This window comes from Penaeus vannamei, chromosome 10, assembly GCF_042767895.1.
Source record: "Penaeus vannamei isolate JL-2024 chromosome 10, ASM4276789v1, whole genome shotgun sequence".
NCBI classification, from domain to species: Eukaryota; Metazoa; Arthropoda; class Malacostraca; order Decapoda; family Penaeidae; genus Penaeus; species Penaeus vannamei.
In genome coordinates, this window is record NC_091558.1 from 1,922,926 (window position 1) to 1,932,925 (window position 10,000).

The window sequence follows — 10,000 nt, forward strand, 5'->3', positions numbered from 1 at the left end:
ATCATTTTTTTTGTTTATGTTAGTAGTAGTTGTATTTATTGGACAATGGGGCTTGTTATCATTGTTTTGTTTATCTTATTATTAGTAGTATTTATTGGACAAAGGGGCTTGTTATCATTTTTTAGTTTATATTATTATTAGTAGTAGTAGTATTTATTGGCCATTGGGGCTTGTTATCATTTTTTAGTTTATGTTATTTGTAGTTGTATTTATTGGCCATTGGGGCTTGTTATCATTTTTTAGTTTATGTTATAGTAGTAGTAGTATTTATTGGCCAGTGGGGGTTGTTATCATTTTTTTGTTTATATTATTAGTAGTAGTAGTAGTATTTATTGGCCAATGGGGGTTGTTGTATTTTTTCTTATATCATTATTATTAGTAGTAGTAGTGTATTAATTATTGTTATTAATAGTAGTAGTAATGTTATTATTATCCTTATTGTCATTATTATCATTATTGTGATTATTATCATTATTGTTATTATTATCATTATTGTTATTATTATTATTATTATCATTATCATCATTGTTATTATCATTACTGCTTTCATTATTATTGGCATTGTTTTTATCATCATTATTGTTATCATTACTAGCAGTAGTAGTAGTGGTAGTAATATCATTATTATTATCATCATTAAGCTATAAAATACCTTTGGTTCAGGTAGCCCGACCGACCGTATTTTCACCGACAGAAAAAATATAGCTAAATTCCTCTCTACCACAAATCTAAATACCTGTTTTTCAAAAATACCGCCAAAAACACAACCGCTGGCTTATAATCACAACGGCACTAAACTTACAACTACCTGAAGTTATCAGAATTGCCAACTCGCGTCTACTGCAACCATGAACTGGATGCTACAGCGAGTTGTATTTTGAATTTAAACTTGTTTTATTTTCCGGCGTAGTATCTAGGTCTAGGAAGCTTCCTTTTGTACTTAATTTGTGGCGGTTTACAAACGTACCAATTTTCAAAATGCGTGATGGGAGAAGTCATCATAAACACCAGTAATACACAAAGAAAACGGCTTCCTAAAATCAATCTATTTGCTTTGTTCCTTAAATAAAGGGGTACGTGTGTCCTTGAGTGTTGTCCACGTCCTCAGGTTTTGGGTTATTGCCACAGCGAAGAAATATTCGGATGGTTGTTGAGGGTCACAGCCATTTCGTGTCCTAATGATCCACAGTGATAAGACATCGACTTGGAAAAGAGAGAACCAAGTTGTTTACCGACATGGTTAATAACAAGTACACTAATCTTTAATACTACGTAATTTAATACCTGACCTAATATAATAATAATACGTTCCGCACAGTTTGAAATTAGATGCCAGAGAAATTCTAGAACGATGCAAATAATGCCTAAAGTAATTATTATGATATATGTATGTATATATGTGTCTGTGTGTTTATATATATATATATATATATATATATATATATATATATATATATATATATATATATATATATATATATATATATATATATATATATATATATATATATATATATATATATATATATATATATATATATATATATATATATTTACTTATTTATTTATATATGTATATATATGTATATACATATATATATTTGTGTGTGTGTGTACATATATAGTCTATATATAGATATAAAGATATTAAACAATAGTAGTGTGTTAATCGTAGCAACGACAATTTAAAAAAATGACAATGATAGCAACAACGATAATATAATTATTCCTCTATACCTGATATCTCTCCCTCCCCCTCCCCCCCTATCCCTCCCCCTCCCGCCGAAGGTCTGGTTCTACAACAACCGCCTCGCCTCGCGCTACCACGTCCGGATGTTCGGCGAGGCCAATGGCGACAGCTTCGGCTACAGTTTAGCTACGGCCGACGTGGACGGCGACGGCGCAACGGATCTTATAGTCGGGGCGCCGCTCGCTCAGGCCCCCAACCAGATGCTGGACCACGGGAGGGCGTACGTGCACTATGCCCCGACGAAGAAGGTGGGTGCTAGTGGCGGTGGGACGGGTTGAGGTACTGTCACACTAGCACTTTTTCCGTCCCTTTTTTCTATTTTTTTCTTTACATTTTTCTGATATTTTGTCCATGTTTGAGCGAATTGTCGATTCTCCAGTCAGACGATAACGATCGTTTCCGTCTGAAAACCTTTCAGTCAACTTTTTCAGCCAAGTAGAGTCAAATCAAGAGCTATATTCGAGAATGTTTGTATTTATGTTGAATAAAATTGTCCAAAAATTGACGGAAAAAGTGCTAGTGTGACAGCACCTTTATGGTTCCTATTGATGGCGAGAGGAATCGTTTTTGGTAAGGTGAGGAAGGTCTGGTGCAACGTTGAATGTTATATTTGCTATATTATATCAGATATTGCTCTTGTCAACTATATATATATACGTGTGTGTGTGTGTTTGTACATTTATGTATATATGTATGTGTGTGTTTAGGGTTTCGCTTACCTTTAAAATTAGATTTTATATATCGGTACATACTCTTTGTTTTGAATACGACCCATTCCAGAGCCTTTAACACGTCCAAACGAGTATCCAAACATAATTCCCCGGAAACGTCACTTTCCAGAACAATGACACTTAAGGGGCTGTCATTTTTTTTACAATTTCATTTAACATCAATACAAACATTCTCGAATATAACTCTTGATTTGAGTATGCTTGGCTGAAAAGGTTGACGTTAAGGTTTTCAGACGGAAACGATCATTATCATCTGACTGGAAAACCGACAATTCGCTCAAAACTTGATAAAAATTCTGAAAATTGTTTAAAAATTGACGGAAAAAGTGCTAGTGTGACAGCACCTTTAGGCTCGGCGACTTATCATCTTTCAACCCTTAAAATCAGATACGTCCGTCGACCAAACCGTAAACAAAGGTGTGATTATCGTTTTCTTTGCCCTCTCCAGGTGTCCACGAGGCCTAGGTCGGTTATCATAGGAAAAGAACCCTGGGGCCGCTTCGGACATGCGGTCAGCGGCCTCGGCGACCTCAACCAGGACGGCTATGATGGTAAGACTTTTTTTTTTACTTTGACACGTTTATTGAGACAAAAGTAAGACTTCTAGCGGGAGTGTGTTCTTTATCTCGGTCTTATCGCGTCCTTATCTTTACCCCTTTTCTTTCGTGTATTTAGGGAAATTTTACGTTTACTCACCTTTTTTTCTTTAATTTTCTTTTTTTCTTCTGTGATTTCGCATTCAGCGTTGAAAGGTAATATTTCTTTCAGTGTGACTGTATTACTGTATTACGTGTATTGTATGTTTAATAAAGAATAAAAAAAAATACTGTGAATTTAGTGAACTGACTAATCAGTATAGAAAAAATACTGAATAGTTGGATTGATTCTGTGTATTACCATGATTATTCTTACTATTTTGTTGGTCTTTTTGCTGCTAGTCGAAGTAGTATCTGCTCTCTCCCTAACAACATATATGTCAATAAATAATATAAAGCCAAGTAAAATAAATATAACGTATATATATATATATATATATTTTATATATGTATATATTATATCTCTCGAGTCCTTTCCTCCCTCCCCTCTCACTCTCTCCCTCTCTCTCTCTCTCTCTCTCTCCTCTCTTCTCTTTCTCTCTCTCTCTCTCTTTCTCAACTCTCTTCCACTCTCTCTCTCTCTCTCTCTATCTCTCTCTCTCTCTCTCTCTATCTCTCTCTCTCTCTCTCTCTCTCTCTCTCTCTCTATCCCTCTCTCTCCCTACCTGCCTGCCTCCCTATCCTACCCCTCCCTCCCTATCCCTACCCCACCCACCCTCTCCCTCCCTTCCTTCCTTGCCTCTTTCCACTCCACATCATCCCCCCACCCTCGCCACCCCCTCCCTCCTTCCCTCTCTCACCCCCCCTCCCTCCCTCTATCCCTCTCTCTCTCCCTCCTCCTCCTCTCACCCAAGAAAACTCCTCCTCCTCCTCCTCCTCCTGCAGACGTGGCCATCGGAGCCCCCTTCGGCACCGAGGGCGGGGTCGTCTTCATCTTCAACGGCGGAGCGAACGGCCTACGGACTGAGCACACGCAGGTAGCTGGCGTGCGGGCGATCCGTTGGTCCGGCCGGGTTGTGTGCGGGTGTGTGTGTGTGTGTGTGGGGGGGGGGGGGGGCGTGCGTGTGCGTGGGGGGAGGGCTTGTGTGTGTGGGGGGGAACTTGTGTGCGTGTGGGGGGGGGGGGGGGGCAGGTGCGTGATGATGTGTGGGGGGAGCTTGTGTGTGTGATAATGTGTGTTAACAATAATGTGGAATAGAGGAGTGTGTGTGTGTGGGGGTGGTGGCGCAAGTGCATGTGTGGATACGAGAGTGTGGGAGGGGCTTTAATGTGCTGTGTGTGTGTGTGTGTGTGTGTGTGTTGTGTGTGTGTATGTGTGTGTGTGTGTTGGCAGTGCGTGTGTGTGTGTGTGCAGGTGTGTGTGTATGTGTGTGTGTGTAGATTGATAGATATTTTTTTATATATATTTATGTATTTATGTGTTTATATTTATATGTGTATGTACATATATATATATATATATATATATATATATATATGTGTGTGTGTGTGTGTGTGTGTGTGTGTGTGTGTGTGTGTGTGTGTGTGTGTGTGTTTGTATATATATAGATAGATAGATAGATAGATAGATAGATAGATATTTTTTTTTTATATACATACATACATACATGCATATTCATGCATGTATACATTTGAAGAAAAAAAAGTCATTTCTTAAACATATATATAGAGAGAGAAGATGATAATAATAATAATAAACAGATAGATAGATAAAGAAAAAACTATATTTCGCAGAAAATCACTGCGTCCCAATTCTCGACCGGACTTCGCAGCTTCGGCTTCAGCATCGACGGCGGCATAGACGTCGATCACAACAGCCATCCTGACTTGATCATCGGCGCACCGGAATCGGACACAGCCGTCCTTATCCGGTAAGAGAGATACTGTTTGAGAGAAAGAGAAGGAGGGAGAGAGAGAGAGAGAGAGGGAGGGAGAGAGAGAGGGAGGGAGGGAGGGAGGGAGAGAGAGAGAGAGAGAGGGAGAGAGGGGGAGGGAGGAGGGAGGGAGAGAGAGGGGGGGAGAGAAAGATAGATAGATGAGAGAAGAGAGAGAGAGAGAGGAGAGGGAGAGAGAGAAGGGGGAGAGAGAGAGAGAGAGAAAGAGAGAGAGTGTGTGGGAGTGAGTGAGAGAGACAGACAGAAAGAGAGAAAGAGAGAGAGAGAGAGATAAGGGGGGAGAGAAAGAGAGAGAGAGAGCAAGCGCCGGAAAGAGAGAGAAAGAAGAGAGTCTGGGAAAGATAGATTATGTGAGAGTGTTAGAGAGAAAGAGAGAGTTAAGGTGGCATTGCAAGGTGTATAGATATATAATGTTTGAAGTATAAACTGTTGAGTGAAATCTCTTGGAAAATGGGAGATTAAAAGAAAGAGAGAGAGAGATGGAAGGAGTGTAACAGAGAAAGAGAGAAAGCGAAAAGTAAAGAAAGAACGAGAGAGAGAGAGATGGAAGGAGTGTAACAGAGAAAGAGAGAAATCGAAAAGTAAAGAAAGAACGAGAGAGAGAGAGAGAAGGAGAGAGAGAGAGAGAAGGAGAGAGAGAGAGATGGAAGGAGTGTAACAGAGAAAGAGAGAAATCGAAAAGTAAAGAAAGAACGAGAGCGAGAGAGAGAGAGAAAGAAAGAGCGAAAAAACAAACAAAGAAAGAAAGAACACAGATCAAATAAAGACAACGATAAAGAAAAAAAAGTGTGCGAAGACAGACAGACCACACAGACAGAAACAGACACGAACCACACACAAACCTTCCGTTTCTTAGCAACCCTCTAACCCTTCTTCTTCCCCCCACCCCCTCCCCCCCTCCTTCCTCCCCCACCCCCACCCCCAGAACTGCGCCCGTGGTGAACCTGGTGGGCGCCATCGAGATCGACCCGCGAGTCATATCAATGGGGAACAAGCCATGCAACATCAGAGGTCAAGATGTTGCATGCTTCAACATTTCCGTCAGCGTGCAGCACCGGACCAAAAACATGTCGCACAATTTACGTACGTTGAGATAGTAATAAACATAAAGATGAATAATAATAGTAATAAATTAAATAGTAATAAACATTAAATTAAAATTAAACATTATTTGAAAATCCTTTGGAATTATCCATAGAAGATATTCTTGAAGAATGTTTTAAAGAATATTCATTACCTTGTTTTCATTTTCTTAAAATTTCATCATTATTGTTGATGTATATATATATATATATATATATATATATATATATATATATATATATATATATATATATATATATACATGTGTATATATATTTATTTATTTATTTCTATCATTAGTATTATCATCATTATTTGTTATTATTACTATTGCTATTATCTATTATTATTATTATATTATATTATATCTTTTTTTATAATCATCATTAGCATCATCATCACCATTATTATTATAATATTACTATTACTGTTATCATCATTTTTTATAATTATCATTATTATTATTATTATTATTATTGTCCTTATTATTATTATCATCATCCCCATAACCATCATTATCATTATCGTTATTATTATCACCATTATCATCATCATCATTATTATTATCATTGTCATCATCATCATCATTATCCTAATGATACTGATGATTATAATCTTTGTTGTTATTATTCCTGTCCCTATCATTATCATCATCACCATAACCATCATTATCATTATCGTTATCATTATCATCATTATCATCATCATTCTCATCATCATCATTACTATCATTGTCATCATCATCATCATTATCCTAATGATACTGATAATTATAATCTTTGTTGTTATTATTCCTGTCCCTATTATTATCATCATCACCATAACCATCATTATCGTTATCATTATCATTATCATCATTATCATCATCATTATCATCATCATCATTACTATCATTGTCATCATCATCATCATTATCCTCATGATACTGATGATTATAATCTTTGTTGTTATTATCCCTGTCCCTATCATTATCATCATCATCATTACTATCATTGTCATCATCATCATCATTATCCTCATGATACTGATGATTATAATCTTTGTTGTTGTTATTCCTGTCCCTATCATTATCATCATCATCATAACCATCATTATCATTATCGTTACCATTATCATCATTCTCATCACCATCATTACTATCATTGTCATCATCATCATTATCCTAATGATACTGATGATTATAATCTTTGTTGTTATTATCCCTGTCCCTTTCACTATCATCATCACCATTATCGCTGTTATCATTATCATTATCATTATCACCATTATCATCACTATCATCATCACCATCATTACTATCATTGTCATCATCATCATCATTATCATAATCATGATACTGATGATTATAATCTTTGTTGTTATTATCCCTGTCCCTATCATTATCATCATCATCATTACTATCATTGTCATCATCATCATCATTACCCTAATGATACTGATGATTATAATCTTAATTGTTATTATCCCTATCCCTATCATTATCATCATCACCATTATCGCTGTTATCTTTCAGCAATGGTGTTTTCGTTCGACCTGGATGCCAAGTACAGGAGATTCGCCTTTTTGGAGAGTGACGACTATCGGTAAATTTTTTTATCTTTTTTCATTTTTTTTCCTTCTTATCTTTTCATTTTTTCCTTCTTCTTAGAATAATACCTAATATATTTTTAAAAAGTCTTCTTAAAATAATACCTTATACTAAAAATTCTTCTTAAAATAATACCTAATATATCTTTAAAAAGTCTTCTTAAAATAAAACCTAATATACTAAAATATCTTCTTAAAATAAAACCTAATATACTAAAAAAAAATCTTAAAATAAAACCTATACTAAAAATCTTAAAATTAAACCTAATATAATAAAAAATCTTAAAATAAAACCTGATAAAGTAAAAAAAACTTAAAATAAAACCTAATATACTAAAATATCTTAAAATAAAACCTAATATACTAAAAAAATATATTTTTAAAATAAAACCTAATATACCGAAAAATCTTAAAATAAAACCTAATATACTTAAAAAATCTTCTTAAAATAAAACCTAATATACTAAAAAATCTTAAAATAAAACCTAATATACTGAAAAATCTAAATAAAACATAATATAAAAAATCTTAAAATAAAACCTAAGATACTAAAAAATCTTAAAATAAAACCTAACATACTAAAAAAAAATCAATTATAATCACAATTTTTTCCCTCTCTCTCGATTACTAAATTGAGAGAGAACAAAAAATTGCGATATATATATATATGTATATATACGTTTCCCTCCTCCAGGCTGACCGTAAAAAAAAATTGCGATATATATGTATATATACGTTTCCCTCCTCCAGGCTGACCGTGACCCGTGATGTAAGCCCCGTCGCTGACCACGTGCTTCCGTTCTCCAAAGTCGCCTATGTGAAGGTAGGTTCGGCTGAAGTGGATTGGGTTGAAATCAGAATCTAATGGAATCTGATCCTATGTCAAGGAGGTGTGTGATTCTACGATAAGAGTTAAAAACCAGATTCGTGAGGTTGTGATGTGAGTTGATTAGGACTTGATTTAGATTTAGATTTGGGACTTGATTTAGGTTAGATTTAGGACTAGATGTGAGTTGTGACACGTGTTGATTAGAACTATTTTCGTGAGACTGAGACACGTGTTGATTAAAACTAGATTCGTGAGGCTGTGACACGTGCTTTGATCACATTAAAACCAGATTCCTGAAACCCTGACCGCGATCTTCCCCCCCTCCCCCTCTCCCCCCCTCCCTCCCCCCGTCCCCCCTCAGGAAGACCGCCCTCGCCTGGACGTCCCCCTCCTGCTCAGCACCAACGTCAGCCTCGCCCCCGTCAGCGAGCCCCAGCAGCCCCCGCCGGAGCGAAGAGCCATCCCCATCGTCCTCGACCTCCTGAGCCCCCCGGTGTTCGAGGCCCGAGCGAGGCTGGAGTGCGAGGACATCACCACCTGTTACTCGAAGCCCGACCTCGTCCTCGAGCCTAGGTAGGGTGTACGCTGTGCTTGGGAGTGGGTTGTGTACGCGGAGACACTTACACAGATACGCATGTCCGTGCACACATACGCGCGCACATACGCACATATACACACACGCACACGCACACGCACACGCACACGCACACACACACACACACACACACACACACACACACACACACACACACACACACACACACACACACACACACACACACACACACACACACACACACACACACATACACACGCACACGCAGGTAGGCAGACAGGCAGAGAGAGAAAGAAACAGAGACAGAGTCAGACAGACAAACAGATAGACAGAAAAAGAAAGAAAGAGATACAGACACAGAGGCAAAGAAAGAGACAGACAAAGAAAGAGACAGAGACAAAGAAAGAGAAAGAGACAGAGACAAAGAAAGAGACAGAGACAGACAAAAAAAGCGAGACAGAAATAGAGACAAAGAATGAGAAAGAGACAGAAACATAAAAAAACAAAACATATAATCCACATTTGGCCCACACCCACCCATCATACTAACCCCACCCCCCTCTCCTCCCTCTCTCCTCCCAATAAAAAAAAGGTACAAAGAACTGACGGTACAAGCCGGCAACATGGAGATCGAGGTGGTACTCCAGGTTCTCCAAGCGACAGCCTACTCGGTCACCCTCGAAGCCACCTATCCCTCGGTCCTCACTTTCTCCCACGTATCCGGCACCCGGTTTCTCCCCAAGTGCCGGGAATCTCTCTACATTTCGGATAACGGGCGAACCAAGCAGATCTGCACATACAACGAACTCGGAAAGAATCTGAGGGTAGGGTTGTATTGTCAGGGGGGTTTATGGGCGGGGAGGGGGGGGGGCTGTGTGGGTGTGTGTGTGGGTGGGTGGGTGTGGGAGGGTTTGGGTGAGCGTGTGTGTGTTTGGGTGTGTGGGTGTTTGTGTGTGGGAGGGTTTGGGTGGGT

General features: G+C 38.1%; 1 protein-coding gene across 1 annotated transcript in view; it reads left to right on the forward strand.

Moving 5' to 3' along the window:
- The window catches only part of LOC113802877 (integrin alpha-5-like), a 32,656-nt gene that overhangs the window by 11,514 nt on the left and 11,142 nt on the right, over nucleotides 1-10,000 (forward strand). The window contains exons 9-17 of the mRNA XM_070126803.1: nucleotides 1,789-1,998; nucleotides 2,930-3,032; nucleotides 3,963-4,054; nucleotides 4,812-4,948; nucleotides 5,898-6,055; nucleotides 7,569-7,638; nucleotides 8,393-8,465; nucleotides 8,833-9,044; nucleotides 9,620-9,851. Coding sequence (XP_069982904.1) covers nucleotides 1,789-1,998; nucleotides 2,930-3,032; nucleotides 3,963-4,054; nucleotides 4,812-4,948; nucleotides 5,898-6,055; nucleotides 7,569-7,638; nucleotides 8,393-8,465; nucleotides 8,833-9,044; nucleotides 9,620-9,851 — 1,287 coding nt within the window. The remainder of the gene's footprint in view (nucleotides 1-1,788; nucleotides 1,999-2,929; nucleotides 3,033-3,962; nucleotides 4,055-4,811; nucleotides 4,949-5,897; nucleotides 6,056-7,568; nucleotides 7,639-8,392; nucleotides 8,466-8,832; nucleotides 9,045-9,619; nucleotides 9,852-10,000) is intronic.